Source organism: Triturus cristatus, chromosome 10, assembly GCF_964204655.1.
Source record: "Triturus cristatus chromosome 10, aTriCri1.1, whole genome shotgun sequence".
NCBI lineage: Eukaryota > Metazoa > Chordata > Amphibia > Caudata > Salamandridae > Triturus > Triturus cristatus.
This window is the reverse complement of record NC_140593.1, coordinates 966247482-966270785: the sequence shown is the minus strand read 5'-3', so window position 1 is coordinate 966270785 and position 23304 is coordinate 966247482. Positions and strand designations below refer to the sequence as shown.

The 23304-nt window shown below is 43.6% G+C and overlaps 1 protein-coding gene across 1 annotated transcript in view; it reads left to right on the top strand.

Annotated features, from left to right (window-relative positions):
- OXSR1 (oxidative stress responsive kinase 1) overlaps positions 1 to 23304 on the top strand; it is a 677967-nt gene that overhangs the window by 545587 nt on the left and 109076 nt on the right. The window contains exons 11-13 of the mRNA XM_085628862.1: positions 6092 to 6214; positions 9160 to 9195; positions 13667 to 13828. Coding sequence (XP_085484988.1) covers positions 6092 to 6214; positions 9160 to 9195; positions 13667 to 13828 — 321 coding nt within the window. The remainder of the gene's footprint in view (positions 1 to 6091; positions 6215 to 9159; positions 9196 to 13666; positions 13829 to 23304) is intronic.

The window sequence follows — 23304 nt, the reverse complement described above, 5'->3', positions numbered from 1 at the left end:
GCCAGTCCACCAACCCCCCCTCTGCAGCATCCTCCAAGCCTTCCTAGTCGGACTTTTCAGGCTCATCAAATGCCAGTGGGCGGCAGGATCCGCCATCCCCTGCCCCACTGGTGCACCATCACGTCGGACAGGTGGGTTTTGCAGATAGTCTGAAGGGACTACTCCCTCCCCTTCGAGGCTACCCCCCCTGCCATGCCACATCCGTACCACAGTATGTCGGAGGATCTGGGCCTTCTCCAACAGGGAGTTTTGACTCTCGTGGCCAAAGGCCCCTTCTAACGCGTTCCTGCCCCAGAAGTAGGTTGTGGTTGTTACTCCCACTACTTTCTGGTGCCCAAGAAGGACAAGGGCCTGCGTCGTATCTTGGATCTCAGGAACGTCAGTCGCTTCTTCCGGAAAAAGTTCAAGATGTTGACGCTCGCTCAGGTCTGGTCTACCCTCCACCCTGGGGACTGGTTGGTAGCGTTGGACTTGCAGGACGCTTATTTCCACATTCCTGTCCTGCCAGCGTTACCTGCGGTTCACGGTAGGCCACGAGCATTTTCAGTTTACCATGCTCCCCTTTGGCCTTACCAGCGCCCCTCGGGTGTTCAGAAAAGTGATGGCGGTGGTTGCAGCTCATCTGCGCATATCAGAGGTTCCAGTCTTCCCCTATCTCGACGACTGGCTGTTGACGGCGTCATCTCCCACCTCCAGACTACAGCCAACCTCCTTCATTTGCTGGGGTTCACCATCAATGTGCCGAAGTCACACCTGATTCCCTCTCAGAAGCTCCTCTTCATAGGAGCGGTTCTGGACACGACGCAGTTCCGGGCTTATCCTCCGGAAAAGCGGGTCTGGGATATTCAGGTTCTGATTACCATCTTTCGGCCTCTATCCCGGGTTTCGATCAGGTTGGTGCTGCGGCTTCGGGGTCTGATGGCCTCCTGCATCCTGTTGGTGCATCATGCCAGATGGCGAATGCGGGCTCTGCAGTGGGACCTGCAGTTTCAGTGGGCCCAGCATCGAGGCAACCTGTCCGATCACGTCCTGTTCTCGGAGGGCACTGCAAGACAGTTGCAGTGGTGGCTCACGGACCGCGATTGGGTCAGCGGCAGATCCCTCTCCCTACCCCAACCAGAGCACGTAGTGGAGACGGATGCGTCCCACCTGGGATAGGGGGCCACATGGGAGAGGCGGAGATCAGAGGCCCGGCTCCATATCAACCTTCTGGAGCTGAGGGCGATCTGACTTGCACTGAAGGCATTCCTTCCCTCTGTCCGGGGAAGGGTGGTGCAGGTGTTCACGGACAACACCACCGCCATGTGGTATTGCAACAAACAGGGCGGGGTGGGGTCATGGATCCTTTGTCGGGAGGCTCTGCGCCTCTGGACATGGCTGGAACATCAGGGCATCACCCTGGTGGTTCAACATCTGGCAGGCTCTCTGAACGCCAGAGCAGACGAACTCGCCGGTGCATGATGGATCACAAATGGCGTCTAAACTCAGACGTGGCGCAAGGCCTCTTTCGGCAGTGGGGAGAGCCTTGGTTAGATCTATTCGCCACCGAAGAGTACGCGCAGTGTCAGCAGTTCTGCGCATTGGAGTTTCCAAGGCGGCACTCTCTCGGGGACGCCTTTCGTCGCGAGTGGAGTTGCAGTCTGTTGTACGCCTTTCCGCCTATACCACTTCTGCCCAGTGTGCTGAAGATCAGGCGCGACCGGGCCCAAGTCATCTTAGTGGCTCCGGATTGGGCACGAAGGCACTGGTATCCCAAGCTACTCAGTCTGTCGATCGATCCCCCAATACGACTGCCTTTTCAGGAGGACCTTCTGTCTCCACAGCAGAGGACGGTCCTCCACCGAACCTGTCCAGTCTCCACCTCCATGCGTGGAGATTGAGCGGCGACAGTTGATGCCATTTGACTTGCCTCCTGAAGTCTGTGATGTGATTCTGGCAGCCAGGCGTCCCTCCACAAAATCTGTATACGCCTGCAGGTGGAACAAATTTGTGGCATGGTGCACAGCAAAGGCTGTGGATCCCCTTTCCGCCCCTCTTTCTGAGGTTCTCCTCTTTCTTCTTTCCTTGGCCCAGCAGGGCTCTGCTCTGGGCACTCTTAAAGGTTATCTTTCAGCTGTCTCTGCTTTTCTACGGCTTCCTGATCAGCCTTCTCTTTTCAAATCCCCTGTTGTTTCTCGTTTCTTCAAAGGCATTACTCGCATGTTTCCTCCTGTCCCTTTCGTAATGCCTCAGTGGGATTTGAATCTGGTATTGACATATCTGATGTGCGCTCCCTTTGAGCCACTTCATAATTGTCCTCTTCGTCTGTTGACGCTTAAGACTGCCTTCCTGGTTGCCATCACCTCTGCTAGGAGGGTGAGTGAGCTCCAGGCTTTCTTCTAAGCCTCCTTTCCTTTCTGTCCATCCGGACAAAGTTGTTCTCAGGACTCGTCCTTCCTTTCTTCCTAAGGTGGTGACTGCCTTTCACATCGGACAGTCTGTTACGCTGCCCACCTTCTTTCCGCCTCCGCATCCCTCGAAAGAGGAAGAGCGGCTCCACCGTCTGGACCCAAAACGGGCGCTGTCCTTCTATCTGTACCGCACCAAGCAGTTCCGGGTGGACGACCCGCTCTTTGTCGGCTACATGGGCGCTAAGAAGGGGCGGGCGGTGCACAAGCACACCATCTCTCGGTGGGTCGTTTTGTGTATCAAGGCCTGTTACTCCTTTGTTAAAAAGGAAGCTCCTGTAGGGCTGAGAGCCCATTCCACTCGGGCCACAGCGGCGACCACTGCCCTGGGCCGGGGAGTCCCCTTGCAGGACATCTGTCAGGCAGCAACGTGGGCCTTGCTGCACACGTTTGCCAAACACTATTGCCTGGACAGCCAAGTCCGGAGAGACTGCTTCTTTGGCCGTTCTGTTCTCCAGGATTTTCCGGTGTGATCTTGGTTCGCAGACCCACCACCGGGGTTGGTATTGCTGGGGTATCTATTCTAAGGTGAGGAATCTAACGTGTTTCTTTCAGCTGAACAAGTTACTTACCTTCGGTAACGATATATCTGTAAGAAACATTAGTTAGTTAGATTCCTCACCGACCCACCCATCCTCCCCGTTCTGCGAACCGATATCTAGGGTTGAGGTCATCCCTTTCAAGGCCCTATAATTTTTTGGCACCAGTGTCGGTCTCTTGCAAGGCTCTGCATTCCTGGCACGGAAAGCTATGTACAAGAACTGTCGTCAGTGCGCGAGGACGGCGTCTAAGTACTCCCTCATTCCGGCGCACGACGACAGACACGGAGCCGCAGACGACGCCTAGCGACGTGCAAGGGTATTGCTGACGAAAAATCTTTCCGGATCCAGCCTGACGCCTGGGGATATTCTATGGTGAGGAATCGAACTAACTAATGTTTCTTACAGATATATCGTTACCGAAGGTAAGTAACTTGTTCATATATATATATATATTTTGGCCCCAGCTTGTGTCCCACCTGAGACCATCCCAATAGGGCCTTCGGGGGGCAGGGTATTTTTACCCTGTCCTCGCCTACGAGGGGCAGGGAATTTTTACCCTGTTCCCTTATATTATTTTCAATTAAGCTCAGGACAGGGTACTAAGTGTCAAATTCCTGTAATGGTTACCTGCAACATTTCTCCTCATGTTGCAGACAGCCAATCAAAGCCTTGCTCGCATGGGAGTAAAATGGCCCAGTGGTAGATAAGCCCCCCTGGGTCCATCAGATGACTAGTTTAAACAAGCATTGAAAATGCAATAGGTCTCGTCTTTGATTAAGTTAAAGCCATTTGCTTTGCTAATGGTATTGTATAGCAAAGCAAATGGCTTTAACTTAATGAAAGGCGAGACCTATTGCATTTTCAATGCTTGTTACCTTCTGTGTTAGGCAGAAGCGAATTTTGCTAAAGGTCCTCAATTTGCTTCTGAATATAGCATAATATTAATAAGAAAACAAAGAATCCCAACCCTCCTTGCTAGGCCCTGGGATTGATATGGACTGTTTGGAATAATGCACCTCACAAAGAGAGAACCAGACTCTTTGGTGTAATGGGTGGCGGGTAGGTTAAATTGTCGATGCGTATCCTGCGATAGGAATTCATTGATTGACATTTGGATATCGCAGACTTTTATTTTTTACATATCACACAGATTATTGAAAGGGCCACCGACTCAGTTAGGGACCCGTCCAAAATGTATTTATTCAGAGCTAATCATGCATGACGTGGTGTATCTCAAATTGATGCCCCACCTCGCCCTCAAATGTGGCTAGGGTCCGGGTCCCTGATATTTCCTTCAGCTGAAAGGGGGGGGGGGGGTTTACTACCCAGCTTAAGGCATGGAAGGCCTCCTCACAGATATACATTGAGCTTTAGCCACGCTCCCTTCCTTACCCTCCAGGGGTATTAGAACCCCTGCCTGCGTGCTGCTGCTCAGTTTGATGATCATTTTATCAAACACTCAAACCAAGTAGTAAATAAATGCTAACCGTGAATGAAAAAATAAGTTAACACGTTTAGTGTGTTTGTTTGATTCGGTGATATACTTTATAAACTGCCCTTCAATGCATACATGTAACCAAGGATGCATGTCGGTTTTAACTTGGCCAATGGGAATGTTTATTCTCATTTACTACAAAACAGAGCCATCTAGTGGATTATTTGTATTTAGCAGTTCAGAAAGCTGGTTCAATAACGCGGTAAGCAGTTTAGTAGTCCGTGCTCTTCCTGATCCCAAACCTTCACTATAAATAGATTTCACAGCAAAAGCACGCGGTAGGTGGGTTTTTGGGTGAGCAGCGGTTTGTTGGAACTTTTTAGTTTGGGACAATCTTTGCATGGATGCCTGAAATTGTTTTACACATGCAACTTCAAGCAGTTGGGTGGGGAGTAAAAGTTAAAAATACAAATCCACGGGAAGGTTTGTCTAATGCATGTGTTGTGGCTTGTAGAGCGATCGTCTCGGCAAAGCGCAGCACTTTGGAGGATGTAAAGCTTGCCCCGGCCATTACCATGTTTCACTTACCTGGTTTCTGATTTTGCTCTTGAATCAATAAAAACTGCAGTGAACGTTTAATTTGGGGACATATTTTCCCTGATAATGTCGAACGAGTGCGGAGTACAATTGGATTGGAGTTTTAGTTGTCACCCAGCTAGGGGTGTACGATCGATGAGATCACTCCCACTCTGGTAAGGAAATTGTTCTTACAATTGGATATCAGTCTTTACCCATTATATCCTTACGTGCTAAGTGGCAAATGCGATCTACAGAATGCCAGGCGTGCAAGGAGACTTGGAGAAGACCTATCTCACTTGTTTTTCTTCTTCCGAGCATCTGATGCCCATAGGAGAAATGGCTATTACCCCTGTGTAGATACCTGAGTGTAAGGAGTTAGTTGGTTGCCACCATGCTCTTAAGATTTGACCACTCTAGGCTGGTGGTTTTTGCGGTTGTAAGAGTCCTCCAGGCAGCCTGGATATGGTGGTCCAGGTGCATTAGTGCCACTGTTGTTAAACATTAAGGAGGGGCCAGAGGTCTCCAAATGTGTAAGGTCAGACCTGCTGAGCCCAGGGGATTGAAAAAGAGGTTATTACGCTCTTTTCTTAAAACAAATTGTGTTTTACCTATTTTATATTATTTGTAGTTATCTTAAATATCGTTTCTATCATAAAACGTCTTGCGAACTTATAAATCTTTTATCTATTGCTTTGCTTGACAATCTGCACTATGTACTTTTTGGGGGGTGATAACTAGCGTATATGAGTCCCTTCCTATTGGTTTTACTCTTGTTTGCTGGATGGCATAGTAGACTCAGCTGGAGCTATTTAGGGCTTTTTAAAAAAAAGTTTTTTCTTTCTGGCAATCTGTTTTATTATGCAGGTATATTATTGAGGATATTTTGTTGGATTCATCAACCATTTGTGATGAAGCATGTAATCTGGCTTGGCACTGACACCAGTCCACTTAACTGTATTGTAGCAAATTGAGCTTGCAACTTTATTGTGTTTTTCTGTAATTATTGAATTGGTTCATATCAGCTGTTCTGGTTCTTCGACCCGAAATAGAGATAAAGATGATAATTGGATTGTTTTTTTTCTGTTTAGGTCAGGAGAGTCCCTGGGTCCAGTGGACGTCTTCATAAAACAGAAGATGGCGGCTGGGAGTGGAGTGATGATGAGCTGGATGAAGAAAGCGAGGAAGGAAAGGCTGCTGTGGCCATGCTCAGAGTGAGGCTATGAAATTGAATCAGCGCTGCTAGTGATGTTTCTAAAACAACTGCTTCTGGTTTTCCTCCAAAATGTTACATTCGATTTTCCAGTTTTACTCAGATTAGTCTTAAATTTGTCTCTCTTGTTGATGTTTCGTTCAACGATCTACAATATGATTGTTATGTATGTTCCTGCAGAGGCATATTTTACTCAAACACTCTTTGTTCACTAGCAAAGGTAAATGCTCAGTGCAATTGGTACCCTGAAGCCTCGTGAGAATTGAGCATGTTTTATTTTTGCTGAAACGACATATTCTATTTTGGATGTCAATACTTATTGAGGGCTCCCCTTTAGACAGCCTTTCTTAACAGTGAACTATTGCTCTTTTTTTCATCTTCCCGCAGAGTGTAGGGACCCTTTCTGCACAATGGCAGCATGTAATTAGCTTAATGTTGCATTTATGCATCTGCTTTCTGGTGTTTCACTTTTGGTAGCTGGTGCTAAACTTCCCTTTAAAAGTGTTGTGCCAGAAGTTGTTTAGCCGCTGCTTTTGATACCAACTGTTGTCCCTACCCTCCCCCAGGGCCGTTGCATACCCCAACATTCACTTCTTTACTGCTGGTTGTGCCTCATCTCGGTCGTTGAATTAGTTGAGGTATCTGCAAGAAGGTTTGGTCTGTCCTGGTTTTCTTTGATTCCATCACCAAATGCTGATTTTCTATGAAACCATTTTCTGTGTCAGCACCCACCAACTAATCACGTTCTAGTTACTGCTGTTCTTTAAACCAGAAAGTAAAAGCGAGCATGGTATGTCTAGAGGATCTTCAGTGATGATCCAAAGTAGGGTTGTTCAGCGTTGCTTTATGAGGGCAAGAGCCGCGTTAGATTTTCAGGTCAATCACTTAGTAAATAGTTTGCTTTTATGATTTTTGTAGGACTGGATAAGGTATTTGACCTCCCTCCTAACCAGCAGTACCAAGACACCTTCAATGAATGCTGTCACAGTTCACCTTGTTGCTGATTTGCTGTCCCCATGCTAATCTAGTGCAGATAGACTCAAAATGCTATACTGCATCACTGTCCTGACTTCCATCATGACACCTATATCTGTACTGACACATCTACAGATTGCAAAGTTCCTCTCTGGATATGTGTTGTTTGCATCGAAATGCCAGTTCTGAAGGAACTCTCAGAACTCTTAAAAATGTATTTTGCCACAAAGCATTCCAGTGTGGACTTTGATGAAATCCCTTCTTTATATCGAGGGAGTTCAAAAGCACACGCCTGCTGCGGATATTTACTCAACCTGCAGCCTCCTGGGTTCACAGTTTGAAATACCATAGGGACTGTGAATTATCCTGTCGGTTAGTTTTTCATTGCGAGTAAAATTAAGATTGTGAAAGACTAGGTTTGCTGCAGAGATGTTTTTGTGTAACCTGCAATGGCTGGAAAATAGCTTAAATGTAATATACCTGCTCCAGAAAACTATGTGTGAGTGAGATCGATCCATCTGCAGGTTACATGTGCACAACACAGTAAAACAGATGGAGTTGTTCAGGGGAGAATTAGAGGATCTGGATTACCCAGCTTTTTACAGGTTCCAAACCCTGTAGAATATATCGTGGCTTAGCTTGTTCCTGACATTTGTGTGTGTAATATGTTGAGCACAAGTTTGAATCCTAACAGGGCTAACCTATCCTTTCACCCTTCTATTACTGACATCAGAATGTGGTAATATTAGCAGCGATTTATCGAACTGGGTGGTAGGACTTGAGCTCCTCCGAGTATTTATCATGCCTCTTGCTACCTCTCTTTACTGCCAAACAATGGAAAAATATCTTTAGAGCCTTTGAAAAATGTTTAGTAAGAACTTACGTCCACATTTGCCAGATCGTGCCAGGTCTTTGGTCATGATATCGACTATAGACATGCAAAGGTTACACTTCAAACTTTCAGTACCGCATATCTGGAGCGCTACTGATTCTCAGTGGTTTTTGAACCGATACTGGCACTGGCCATCTGTGAACCTGATGATTCAACCTGCAAGGCGCACCTCATTGATGTGCAAGGCGCACCTCATTGATGTGCAAGGCGCACCTCATTGATGTGCAAGGCGCACCTCATTGATGTGCAAGGCGCACCTCATTGATGTGCAAGGCGCACCTCATTGATGTGCAAGGCGCACCTCATTGATGTGCCAGGCGCACCTCATTGATGTGCCAGGCGCACCTCATTGATGTGCCAGGCGCACCTCATTGATGTGCCAGGCGCACCTCATTGATGTGCCAGGCGCACCTCATTGATGTGCCAGGCGCACCTCATTGATGTGCCAGGCGCACCTCTTTGATGTGCCAGGCGCACCTCTTTGATGTGCCAGGCGCACCTCTTTGATGTGCCAGGCGCACCTCTTTGATGTGCCAGGCGCACCTCTTTGATGTGCCAGGCGCACCTCTTTGATGTGCCAGGCGCACCTCTTTGATGTGCCAGGCGCACCTCTTTGATGTGCCAGGCGCACCTCTTTGATGTGCCAGGCGCACCTCTTTGATGTGCCAGGCGCACCTCATCGATGTGCAAGGCACAAATCATCTGCGAAGGAGAGCTTCCTGTACATACTTTCTCTTTGCTTGTGGTCTGAAAATACAGCTGTCTTCTTTGGCAAAGAGGTGCCCTGGGACTACAAATGGGCACAAAAAAAAAATGAAAGCGCCACTACTTTGAGCACTAGTCTGAAATCTGTGTATATTGTAGGTCTGCACCCGGGTAGATTTCCAGATTTGTGTTTAATGAGGGCCAATATTGATACCGTTATTTTGTGTGTTTTAGTATTAATGTATAATTGCATAAAACTCGTTTGCACTCTTCACTGAGCACTGTTTGTGTCTTGCGTGGCAAAACTGCATCACTTGTTACAAACTCTAAATACCCAATTGAAAGTATACCTTTTTTTCCTTTTGTTTTTTTAGTCGCCTAGAGTGAAAGACTCTTTACAAAATTCGGAGGTAAGTCCATTTATTCTCTCACCTTTGCTTCCTCTTATTCATAGATGTCATTGCATGAAACTACAGAATGGTGAATGCAGAACTAGACTGCTGGGCTCTGTCAATGCCCTCCTCTGTTTAACACCACAGGTTCTTCTTGACCTCCATCTTTGCTGTTTGACATGGTTTTGCTCTGCTCTTTAATTCATGGACTGTTTGTATCTCTCACTTAAGGCATCACCATGCATGTGTACTTGGATAACACGGTTATTCTTTTTATTCTTAGAGATGCCTCTTTCTGTATACCAGCATTCCTCTTCCCAAAGTTTACATTGTTGAGGAACTTTACTCATGGAAATGGAGTAAACGTGTTCTGTTGATATGTGCTAGATATAAACGGTCTCAAGAAATTAGGGTCCAGATTTCTTTGTACATTAGACTGTGGTAGGCATGCAGGGTTTGAAACGTAAACATGGCTGCCTGTTAGATGAAAGTGGAGTTCCTTGCATCCTGTCTGACTGGATTGGAGAAAAGTCCAGTCCTGAATCTTGGTCACTGATTAGATAGTGTTTCTTGGACGAACAGAGAACTTTTCCTGTTGCATCAATGGATCTTATAATGTTTAAAAACAAATTCAAATCTGGTAGTGACAGCTGTTTTAGGGGGTTACCTATCGCAACATATGTCCTCATTTGACTGATGCCGGCCAATATTTCTGGTATTTTTAGAAATAGCATGAGAGCAGTGGTGGCATCACCTAACTAGTTTTGTTGCAATACAGATGGAAGCAACACTAGGCTATAAAATAGTGATTACCCTGAAATATAGCAAACATTGAAGTGTTTACCTTTTTGTCTCTTAGAGAAATAGGATCTCTTCTTGAATATCATCAATTTAGCAACGAGTATATACATTGCTGCTTTTGGCTTCATGCTAACAGCTTATTTTGAGCATGCAGGAACCTCCAACAAGCATCAGTGGACCTCTAACGACTTGAGATACCCCACCTAGATTTATGAATGAGGTCACTGCCCTCTCTGAAACACTGGTCTTTTTTTGGCTATGTCTCTTATGTTACTACGCGTGGGAAGTCGCATGTCAGAGTAGTGCCCTTGAAACTGCTGTGGAGTAAAAACAATTCTGGCTCTAGTTGCATTCTCCGGCATCTCCTAGGCTTTGTAGATGCTTTTAAAAACACTATATGATCGCCTGTCAAATTACTGCCTTTACTTTTTTTTTTCCTCAAAGAATCAGCGAATCATCCGGGCACCAAAACTAGGAATTTTCTTTCCTAGGTCAGCCAGAGGACAATGTCTACTTGCAATACATGAACCCACCCACAGCTCTGTAAGCAATTAGGAATTGTCACCTAGTACTGAGTTTCCAGGTCACGTACCTAGAAGTCTACCCGGAAGAAAAGCAAGTAACCCCTTTCATGAATTCTGAAGGGGAGCCAGTTTTCAAAATAAGATCATTTCCAGGTGACTTACTAATGAGTTACTTATTTTTGATAACATTTTGGATCAATGAATGCATATTCAACTTGACATGACAAGCCATCGTTTTCTAGCCCAAAACTGGCTGAGGTATTTTGTCTATTAGCAGAACCCTTTAGATGCCGTTTATACTGTTTGACCTTTGCAACATCTCTGTAGTCTAAAGTCTCACAAGAGCCTCTAAAGATTTGAAAGCGACATTGCAATAAGCACCTTTACAATAAAGAAAAATCCACTATTTGATGGCACAGATTAAAATTTGCTTACATTTACCATGGAAAAGTCTCAGAAAACCCGAAATTTGTTTTTAATTAAGCTCCTTCCTTTACTGTTCAAATTGTAATTTTTTCCTGAAGATACTATGTAAAAGTTGCATTTCATAAAGATTTTAGTGCAAAATTAGCAACTTTGAGACTGTCAATCAGCAATATTGACTTATTTCACCTAAGGACTTGATTATGGCCTTATCTATCTGTAAGGTGCGTTGACCATTTGCCCTAGCGTAAGGCTGATTCAGCGCAGTCCATCTGATCTGCAATAGTTCAAATACTGGTCAGAGTTTCAAATGTGAATTGTGACTCACTGCACCCAGTAGGGAGTTGCAAATTTGCATTGTTAACTTGTTGCAAAGGCTGCCCATGGAAATCTTCTCTTCCTTGAGTGGCATTGCTAGAGCCAATGCTGGGCTTATATCCCCTCCTCTCTAAGGAATAAACATATGGTGTACATGAATGGGTACACTGAAAAGAGCTCATCTTATGATGTACCCGTCTGTCGAGACTGTAGTGTGGATACATGTTTACCTCACTGTAATGGAATCTGGCTGATGTCCACCAACACTGTTCTTCTACTTTGTCATGGATTGAGCCTGAGAGCATTACTACACAAATGTGAATATTTTAATAGGTTTTAGTCTAGAATTGCTTTTAGGTGTCTCTGCTCCTAAGTTTCATATTGGCCATAAAACATTGTGATCTCAAATTAATTCACTCTACGCTACTTTCCCCTGTATGGTTATCTTTTTAGAATGGCACAAATAACATTCAAGTATCAACTATCCCGTTTCCAGTACAGTTCAAAAAACCAATAAAACCTCAAATGTATAAGCAATTCAAAAACCAATAAAAGAGAAACATTAAAATGTTACCATTCACGTTGGTTTATTTCAAAACGTTGTAGTTGTCTGCATTAAACATTTACTTTTTTCATAGTTGCAAAGCACATATTACAAAAAGATACCTGAAAGATTTAATTTCATTATCCCTACGGATTGCCCTGCCTATTGATTATTCAGGCACAATGTGTAACAAAATAGCTTATTAGAATAGGTTATACAGAGTTTGTATTATACAAACTTGGAAAATGTAATTCCATAAAATTACAGAAATATATTGTGCAAGTTTGGACACCATATTGCTTTTATTACGACTGTCAAATAGCATGGGTCCATGAACCCAACTGAATTGCTAATAGGGGAAGTATAGCTTCTTTTTAGATGTGTAGTCTTGCTATTCCTTACTCAGTATTCTCCCTAGTGAGACATTTTAAGTAAGTTGCTTGTTTAATGTAATTCAGATAGTTTTTTCCATAAGTGTCATTTTGTGGGAATCCTGCTTAAATTAGTTTTTTCTCTGAAGCCACTCTTTTCATAGATGAACTTGTACCCTTGATCTGTTGTGTGATCTACAGAATCTAAGACATGCGAGATACCAGTTTTGCTCAAAAACTCCCAGAAATGTAGAATGGATAGTATTTGTTCACATTAGTTTTCAGATGATTTGTTAACTTTCAACATGTAAACATGAGGAAAAGGAGCTATTGACCATTGTATTAAGCAAGGAACTTCTTTTCAAAACATGGCTTAAACGGCATTTCATTAAAAAAGATGGACAGTAGCAAAATAGATAATTGCTGGAGAGTGTGGGTGTAAAAGGCAACTCACTGTAATTGTTTGGGTATTACTTCATAGGGGGAGATGAAGATTAAATATAGGAAGTAGATCATAGTTCTACCAAGGAAACCAAAAATAATTGTTAGGTGTACCACTGAAAGATCAGTATGTCTCCAGGCAAACACTGACAGCATTGCGTGCAGAGACCAGTCAGTCACTTTAGATGCTTGCTACAAGAGAGTGAAGTATCTATTGGTAGAGGAAAATGTCTCCCATTCATTTTGAGTTTACATCACATTTTTAAAACTGCAGGGCTTCTGCTGATCGCATGTATGGCTCTAAACACGCCTTTGTCGTGCCCAAAGAAGTTTATGGCCCAAAGCCAGGCAGATGAGGATACATAGGTGAAGGATTAGGTATATAACCTACATGCCTGTAGTCAGATAGAACGTTCTCAGGTCACACTTGGTGCGTACACTGGTGATTTATCCATTAACCTAAGCAATGGAGCCAAAGGGGTGATGGAGGGGCACGTTAAGGTGGCCTAAGGGCAGTGAAAAGTCATAAAGCAAATTCAAAAGATGTGTGGGAGGAGGATCAGACCTAGGTATTTATACATTTGAAGAATATTGCTTAAAGGTATCACATTTCTTTCTCTTTACATAAGAGCTGTTATACATATTAGGACAGAACTAACTAATGCATGACAAAACATAGCTGTCATGTAAGCTTTATAAGGAGAGGAAGAGGTTAGAAAGAGAAGGGTGAAAAATGGCCCGGTTGGTCTTGCACTCATACAATTAATTTAGAATGACATTCATACCGTTTTCCATTCTTCATCTTGTCACTCAGAACTCTCAATATATATAAATTACATGTGTTCTAATGCCTCTAATGATTGTATGTTCGTATTATAATGATTGCTTAATAAGTGATTTGTTTTTAGGTATACATGTTACTTGGTGAAAGCTATTGCATAGAATTACCTTTCACACTTATTATACACCATTTAAGAGGAGGCACAGATATAACTTCTTGATGTGTGCCGACTCCTGCCAAAAACACAGAAGCGGTTTTTATTTGTTTTATTAATTGTCTTTACCAGCTCTTTCCAGCGGGAGAGCCCACGGGTACCTTTCTTCAGGCACCTACTTCACAGTCCTCTACTCAACTACCTCAACCTTCAGGACAAAGTTCTGCGCAGCCTTCGCAAGTCACAGTCCCGCAGTCAACTACAAATGCTTCAGTAACTCCATCAGTAGTACAGGTAAGGCAACCAAGAAATTGCTGTTGGCAGCCTTCTTAGATATATTTAGGTTGTCTCTTAAGCCATGCCTTGGGCAAAAATTACAGAGCAGGTTCACACTGGTTCTCTGTAGCCTTGGATTGCCGCGAAATTACAGATTTATTGATAATAGTAAAAAATACTGAAACTAGTATTGTCTTGGTTTCGAGGGTTTACTTTTCAGACTACTTTTCCTCTTAAAACGGCAAGAGGTTGCATCATTATACAGTACGTGTACGTTTGAGCCAAGCACAACTTGTGAAGTTTGCAGCCGGACTTGACCAAGAACAGACGGCCAGTCTGCGCCAGCTTTTCGGTACAGGGATGTTCACAGTTTATAAGTGATTGATTGAATGGTACATACAAGTCAGAAATATCGAGTTAAACTGGTAAAATTGGTTGTAGCAAATTCTGCACACATTGACTGTAGCCCGAGTTTGCAGGAGTGATTACATATTTTCTGTAACTTGTGTTAATATTTTAATAACTGTTACCAATCCAACTCCCACCAACAGTGATTCGTGCTCTGAAAAAAAAAAACTGAGTATGCTGAAATACCAAAATAAGAAAGTTGGTTAGTGCTTTCTCTGAATAATATTTATTATGCTACATTCTGAACAAACTATTCAGAGACATGGACGAATGTTAGAAGAAGCTTTTCACATTAGTTACACTTGCATAATGGAACACCTAACTAATCGAAAGAATTAGTCTAGTCTATTGAAGACTAGTTTACACTCGAGATATCCGGACATCCTCCCATACGAGCGATAGGCAGAAACAGTTTGAGTTATGATCAGAAATCAGGAGACATAAGAATGGATGTCAAGTGCATAGTTTTTGGCGCTATCGTAACGCCATAAGTAGCATGATCCTGTAGTTCTTGCAGCTACTGAAGTAACATTTCATAAAATTTGGCGCATAAGGCTTTGCTTTAGTCACCTTTTACCCTTAGGATTGCTCTGAGAGTTACAGCAAAGTGGGATGCGGTAAGAAATTGTCTCCTAAATCCAAGATGGTACAAAGTAGCACTCACAGGGTGTTCGTGAGGACTGCGACAGATACATTTGTATGCAAAGAGTTTTTTCTTTGGCAACACTGGAAATGAAATGCCGTAGAACAGAAACAGCATAGTGTAATTATAAATGTTGCTGATGGGAGGTGCACAAAAGGAATTAAGTTTCTGGCATTCATAAGGCTGAGCCAGTCCACATCTAAATATCATCAATTTCTTTGTAAAATAGCTAAAAACAATGAGTTGCAAAATCATTTGAGGAACATCATAGTTTATAGTAATTGTAATGCCAAATGATCTGAGCATTTCTTGAGATAGATGACCCTAAGACTACTAATATAAAGTGGCAGAAAAATGTGTGGAAGACCAAAGAGCACAAGAGGAAAAAAAGGCATTGGTTGATCGGAGCGCCTCTGAATTACGAGAATTACACTTGTCCTCCATTGAGACCAAGACAAAAGATTTGATGGAAATGCTACAGTGAGGCAGGCAACAATTGAGCCCTTGCAGCCTGGTCGAAATCATGTTCTTAATCGCGTGTGTACAAGCAGGTTGCCAGATGTCATGGACCAGTTGCTGGTGACTCGATTTTTCGCTCTAAGCAGCCAACTCCGTTCAATTCAAGAAATCTTTATTCGGCCAGTCCAGCTATAAAAGACAACGAAAAACAGTGCATGACATAAAATATTAATCAAATTGAAAATCCACATTTGGTACATCGACAGGTATAAAAATCATAAAACAGCAAAAATACAAATCGGTAAAATCTAAAATACAGAGGAGAAACTAGGCAGGCTAATGATCACTAATACTGGCGAACTCCTTCACAATTCAGAAAGTGATATTAGCCCTCTAGGGTTCTCCTAGCACTGAGAGCAGCTTTTGAAAAAGATCAAATGCTGATGCAAATCTTCGAGGGATTTAACAATTGCAGGTGATATAAAGCCTCATTGCATCTGCGATGGCCAAGGATTTTCAACAACTAAGGGGAACTCCGTTTCACTCTGTCTGTGATGGCGCCTCAGTACAGTCCCTGCTGCACTATGTTTTTTTGTAACTATTTTAACTATGCAGAAAGCACTTTCTTGAGCAGCCCACTCCAGAGAGTCCTCCGCCAGTAAGGTGAACACTTACTCATGTTGAACCAGTTCAGCCAGAAAGTCCAAAGTGACGGATGCCTTTGGCAGAGACATGTTTTCCACTGCCAGCTTGGCACTACTATCCTTAAACATGGGCTCTCTGATACATGCAAGCCCTCTGGGTGGGACATGACCAAAGAGATCTTGTTGACACCCTTGAAGGGCATTAGGGCCTCTTTGCCTCCGAGGATACATGATGAGCAGGGCGTCGACAAGTAAGTTATCTGCACTGGATGGAATGTCACTGATTACTTTGGTGGGTTGGTTGGTACCAGTGTTAACCTTCAAAGACATACCTAGGTGAGATCCACTGGGTTTATGGCGATGTACTGGCTTTGGAGAGAAAATAGACTGCGGGTGTGAAACAGGCAGACAACATGCATGTCAGCAGGGTTGTTAGTCCTCTTAGTCCCTCTTGCATTGCTGCGACGGCCACCAAACCACTTTATTATGCCACTTAGCGGCGCATGCCCAGCCAATGGGAGGCAGAATCCAGCACTAACTCCCATGTTGGCGATCCTTCACATCCACAGATGGTCCTTACAAATTGTACAAGCAGACAATGCCCTACCTTTTCTGATCTCCCAATCCGGTATTCCTCCCACTCAGGAATGAATCCCAGCAGAACATCTGTCAGTTTTGCTACAGGAAATAGGCATGTTGCTTGCCAAAGTTACCATACAAAGGGTACTGGACTTTGAGAAAGGTGAGGGTTGTTACTCTAGCTGTTTTCTTGTTCTGTAAAAGGACAGGAGACTCCAACCCCTGACTGCCTTCTTGCAGAAGGACACATTTAAAATGCTCAGATCCTCTGGTCTGGGCCCTAGATACTGAATGGTGTGCTTTTCAAATACCCGTCCTGCAATCCCACTGGTGTTGCCTGTGGGTTGAGTTGGGCCCGGAGCATGTTCAGTTTGCCTTGCTCCTCTTTGATACCACCTGCACCTCCTGGGAGTTCACGAAAGTGAAGATGGTGGTCGCTGCTTATCTTAAGCAGTCCAGAGTTCGCTGAGCACATACTGCCTGTAAATGACGAAGCAGATCTACATATAAACTCCAACTCTGCACACTGTCAGTGTTTTGCCTTTTCCCTTTCTGCACTAGATATGTAGAATATAAAGTGTTCTTAGTAACAGTGTGCTGAATACTAAATTAGGACCTTTTTGGATGCTAAAATCAGGCAACTTTCCAGACGGGGATGTTAGAGGTCTGTGAGAAATCTGTGGTCAAACTATTCACCAGGAAGAACGTAACCAAGGGAAAGTAACTTGTTCGTATGACCAACTCCTCTGGATGAAAAGGCTTCTGTTGCTTGGGTGTCCTTCTAGTATCTCAGTGTGAAAAGGAAGATTGATTATTAGGGCCTTTGGGTTGCCAGATGACCCTGCCCCTCACTAAACGCTTATCGCAGCTAAGTGTTTGTGTTTTCCCATCATAATTCTTCCTGCCTTTAGAAGAGTGTGTATAATTACTACCACTTGAGGAAAGGAAAGCCAGCATAACTGATTTAACTCTACATAGGTTTCAGGAAGCACAAAGTGTGATTTTTTGAAAGTTACTTTTCTGCCTATACAATTATATATTTTCGTCACTACACTAGACTTTTGATGGCTTAGTACAAAAGAACTTTCAAGCACATATATCCTATTTTCCTATACCAGATTGTAAAAATAGACTTTTATCAACAATCGGGGCTTGTAGAAAAACATATTACGTGCCAACGAGAAACAACCTTTGGTGCCTGTTCACTCCAGGGACATGCTTTTTCTTTCATATTTAGCCAACTTGAATTTAAATTCCGGTTGTGAAGCTGTTATCAACCTTGTCCATAGGTGACTCAACATAAAACATTTTTAATAAGGACAGACCAAGCTAAACTATTACATAAAGATCTAAGGATTGTATTAGCTTGTGGGGTTTCCAGCAAGGTCCAGCCAACACTGTTTGATGCTGGGCAGTCGTATTGAAAGATAACATTTAAATGGGACATGTGCTCTGAAAAAAGAATGTGGGCATGTCTCTTGTTAGAAAGTTTCTAGATTACCATGAATTAGGAGCAAACAAGAAGCACTTATAAAGAAACGAACATGCAGAGCATTGAAAACCTTTCATTATGCAGACATGAAGCCAATTGCTTGATACACTTGGCAGATTTCGGGTTCATTTTCTATTGACAGATGTCCCACAACCAGTTTCAGTTTCACTTTGCTGAATTTTCTGAAGCAACTATCTATAAATTGGTTAGCAATTCCTGAATCTTTTATTCAGTTTTTTGGTGTAACTTATGTATAGCTGTAGATCAAATGTTGTGTACATTCCTGCTGTCTAATGCTGGATTTAGACTATTACAAGTTAATTTTGTTCGAAGGAGGAGTTTGTTTTAAAGTGACTCGTAATCCATCTCCTGACATTCACAATCCACCAGGATACAGACTATTCCTCATGTTGGTTTTTAGGCTTTTGGTTTGGACATGTTATGACTTCTCAATTATCGCTGTGCCTTAATTGAAACTTTGGCGCCAGATAACTGGAGAGAAATCCCAAGACTTATGGATCAGTATTCTGAGGAGTCTAATACCAGGTATTATGTGAGTGACTTGTTTTGGAGGAGGATGTGGAAAACTATTTAAATTCAGCCCATCCTGCAATTGCAAGTTTCTGTGATCGTACAGGCATTATGCCTGTACGGAACTGCTTTGCTACAACTCAACCATGTCACCTTGTGGCACAGATAATAAGGCTTCGACTGTGAAGATTCGGGGGACACGCCAGTACAGCTGAGGCCTGTGAGGGATGAAGTCTGATTTCTGTGTTCCCTTTGTCTCGGGCTCTGGGTATGTAAAAATCTCCAGCAGCCCAATGAAACTTGCACCAAGGATAAAGACTACACAAAGGTTTTTGAGACATGACACTGAGGGCTAGTCACACCACCCCAGACTTGAATGCGCACACCCCAAACCCACACTTCAGGGAAAAGCCTCTAAAGGAGACTGTCTTCCATGGTAAAGAAATGCCTTACCCAAACCACCACTTCTACAAGTCTCCACATTTGACTACCTCACTTTAGTCAAGACTGTTTAACACTGAAAGTCTAATTCAGCACCTTTAGATGCTCAAGATCCACAATATGTGTGTTGATATGAGGCACAAATGCCTTCAACACCTAAACCAGCTGCAAAGGCAAAGAACACATAGATCCTGCGCACGTCAGGACAGCACTGAGACATTGACATCACCACAGCCATACGCATTACAGAACGATTTATATTGACCCGGTCACAGGTCATATTGTTGCTTGTTCCCTTCAGGCTACACAAACACTTCATAAAAAGTGTGGCTTTACTTCCAAAGGAGCCATTTCAGAGGAAATCGTGACATTTCAATTTCAAAGAAACGTAAAATATGCACCATCATACTTTCCCCACCACCACAACTCTCCCACCACACCATGTTCATTCATCTTCCGAGAAGCAACCCTTAGAACTTTCAATGCCCTCATATGATGAATAATGGACAATAGAGCAGCAGGAATTTTCATGGCATGATTGAAGTGGATTTGCAGAACGACGACTCTTTAAAGTCATACTCAGTAGAAGCACCCACCGGACAACTCCTCAGCATACAAAGATATAGCAAGAGCAGAAGATCGCCAGTGGGTGGTTAAACAAAAAACATCTATCCCACAAGATCCCATTTTCATATGTGTTGAAGTCCCTCCTGACTCCCCGGACTAAGTATAAAACAATGTAACTCTTTGTGGCAACTTCCGAGGTAAGGCTAAGGTTGCCCAAGGCAGAGGCACCACTGTCAACAAACAGTGACCTTCCTCTAATTCCCCTCTGACCACTGAACACCTGCCTGGAGATGATTGGGAGGTCGCACATTTGTAACAGGGAGATAACTTGGATAATTAGGTGCTGTCCATCGTCAATGGATATTGTCTTGAATTTCACACCAACCCTCCAAGTTACACACCACACGTTCAAAAGTTCACCAAGTGCCATCACAACTGTTGATGGAGGAGGTGCAAGCAATTTTACTAAGACACAATAGAATTAGTGCTGGTGCATGAAAGAAGAAAAGGAGTTTCCTCTGTGTACTTTCTCATTTCTAGAAAAGACAAAACTTTGGACGCAATCCTGGATCTCAGAGCTCCCCGTTATTGCATTCTATCCCTGCACTTCAAAATGATGATTCTGCAGGGTGTCGTTCTGCTTCTAGATGCACGGTTCTACCTGGTGACCCATAATCTCAAGGATTCCTTCCTCGTTCAGGTTCGAAGGTTGGTTTTAAGCGGAACATATTGCCAATTGAAGGTGTCAATGTTAGGGGTTATCTTAGTACGGAGAGTCGTTACCAAATGTTGAGCGAAGGTGGTAGCACACTTAAATCACCACCAAATCCATGTGTTTAGTACGTGGGCGACTGGCTGGTAACAGAGGTAAATTGTACACAATGCCTCACCACTGCCTAACAAATTAAACAACTTTTCCAGAGACTAGGATTCATAATCAAAAATATCCCAGCTGTGTCTACAGCAAACCCAGGGTTTTCAGGCAGCTACACTCAGTGCAGTGATAAGGAAAGTTTACCACCATGACAAAACAATAATGACATTTGAGAGACTGTTTCCCTTTACCAGATGTTGCGTCCTATGACTATACTAATTATAGTCAAACTGTTGTGCGTGATGGTGTCGTGTATTGCTCCAGTCCCAAATGCAAGATTAGACATGCTTCCTTTACTCAAATGCTTTGCCAGGCAATGGTCACAGGCGACTGGGATTAGGCATTTTTTGTGTTTGTAGAGCCCTGCATTCAGCACAAATTGCAATGGTGAAAAAAGACAAACTTTTTATTGGGCAGATCTATTCTTGGCCCACAGCCCCAGCAGAGCAGTGATACAGAATCATCTCTTCCAGGTTTAGGAGCTCATGTGGGTACTCACTATTCAGGGCCAATTATCTCCACATGAACGGCTTCTCCAAACCAGGGTGTTCGAGCTCATGGCAATACAGCTAGCTCTTTGAGCATTCCAAACCAGACTTCGAAACAGTGTGTTCGAGTCATGTGTGCTGTGAATAAACATGCTTTGTATAAGTCCATAATCTACTGTTGGGCTCAGATGATTAAAAGTTGTTTTTCTTCAAAGAAGTTTAATTTGAGTCACAAGGCGGTGTGACTCCTCCTCTTAGTAATAGTTCACATGGTCATCAACGCCATCTTCAGATTGTTTTTTTTCCACCAATGGGTTCGAATGTAATATCTTGAGCTCCGGTTTGAGTCTCCTTCAGGCTCCCTCTCCACTAAACGGTATTGTTTTGATCGGTTACTTCATTGCATCCGAGCGATCACCCTTCGTAGTGGGTCTTCGGCTTGCTCCCTCAGCCCACTGGCACGCCTGGCTGGGTATACTTTCAAAACTTCCAGCATTCTTCGGAGAATGACGTGCTAATGGAGCACATTCCGTTCCATTTCTGTCTGAACTGTCACTCCAAATATCCTCATACTGACCAGCACTCTGTTTGTAACCTATGCCTCTCGCCCAGTCATCGAGAGGAGCGCTGTGAGGCATGCAAGTCTTTTATATCTAAAAAGACTCCTCGAGACCGACGTGCTTGACTGCAGGAAATGCAGCACAAGCAAGCGGACGATGTACCGGACATCTTCTGTCAACAACAAGAGGATGAAGAAGCTTCAGTGGCACAAGAGGAATCGCTGTCGATCCATAATTCAGAGTCCCAATCCAATGACGCCTCAACCATTCTTCAACATGCACAGAAGCATCAGACAGTGAGTACTTAGACCTCTTTTCCTAAGCCCAAACCATCGGCTTCAACCAAAAAGACTGCTCACGGCCCGCCACTGCAAATAAAAACAATGGCACACTCCGAAAAACTGATTCATAAGCCCTTACTCCGGCTCTGCTCCCAAAATGTTGCTTACAGCAGGGGCCTCCTCCACATCTGGGTCTGCAGCCCCTTGATCTTCGGTCTCTGCACGAAACCCAGCTCCCACTAAACCAAAGCTTCCACCACTGTAATGCTTTGTTATCAGACCAAAATCTCCACCAGAACCGATCCTCGAGGAATTTCAAGGACGGCTCAACCTGAAACATAAGACTCCAGATTCATCATGGAACCAAAAGAATAGTCCTCCAACCAGCAAAACCACAATCTTCCAAAAATCAGTTGTCTTTTGAAAAGGCTTTGTATGTTCCTATTGAACCTTTAAAAAAAAAAAAAGAAGAGGAAGGATGCTGCCACTAGCCCATTGCACATCCCTATTCCATCTTCACCTACAACACACACCACCTCCACCATCTACTCCACCACTTCACTCACCACATTTATCTGAGGCACGTGACATGTTTCCTCACTCACCAATAGGAGGAGAAGATCTGTACATTTGAGAAAACCTACACCCACGAGATGCTTGGGATGACTGACATTGAACCACAAGGATATACAGACTCTGATCTATATATATCCCAGAATACTATCACCACCTAATGATGCCTCTGCATATCAGGATTTAATGGCAAGAGCCGCAACTTTCCACTAGGTCTTATGATATAAGGATTGAATAGAGGAGGATTTTCTTTTTGAAACTTTGTCTAATGCCCAAAGAGGGGCACGATATTTACCATTACGTGAAGGCATGACCCGTCAGGCAAATAAAATGTTTAAAGACCCTGTCAAAGCGAGAATCATAACACCACTCCTTGACAAAAAATACAAGGCAGCACCATCAGATCCTACGTTTATTAAAGGTCAGTTAACCCCAGACTCTTTAGTAGTCTCAAATGCAAGGAAGAGGGCTAACTCCCAAACATCAGAATACACACCACCTCTAGAGAAAACATCTAAACTAATAGATAGATGCTTCTGGGAAACATGTTGCTACACAAGCAGCTAATCAGTGGTGTATAGCCAACAGCCAAGCTCCTGGCATAATATGACAGAGCCCATTAGGACGAAATGGAAGGGCTCCTCCAACACGTCCGAGAGGAGCACAGGAAAAGGGAGCAGGAAATTGTTAATAAGGGAAAACTCATTACCAATAACTCCAATAAATGTGCATTAGATGCCGCTGACACCGCTGTCAGAGTTATAAACACCAGTATCCTCTTGGTATGCATGGCTAAGGGTTTAAGGATTAAAGCCTGAGGTACAACAGGGTATTCTAAATCTTCATTTTGACAAGGAACTTCTTTTCATTGGACCTCAAGTGAATACAGCCCTTGAGAAAATGAAAAAGGACACAGGTTGCAAAATCGATGGGGGCCCTACAGACAAACGCATA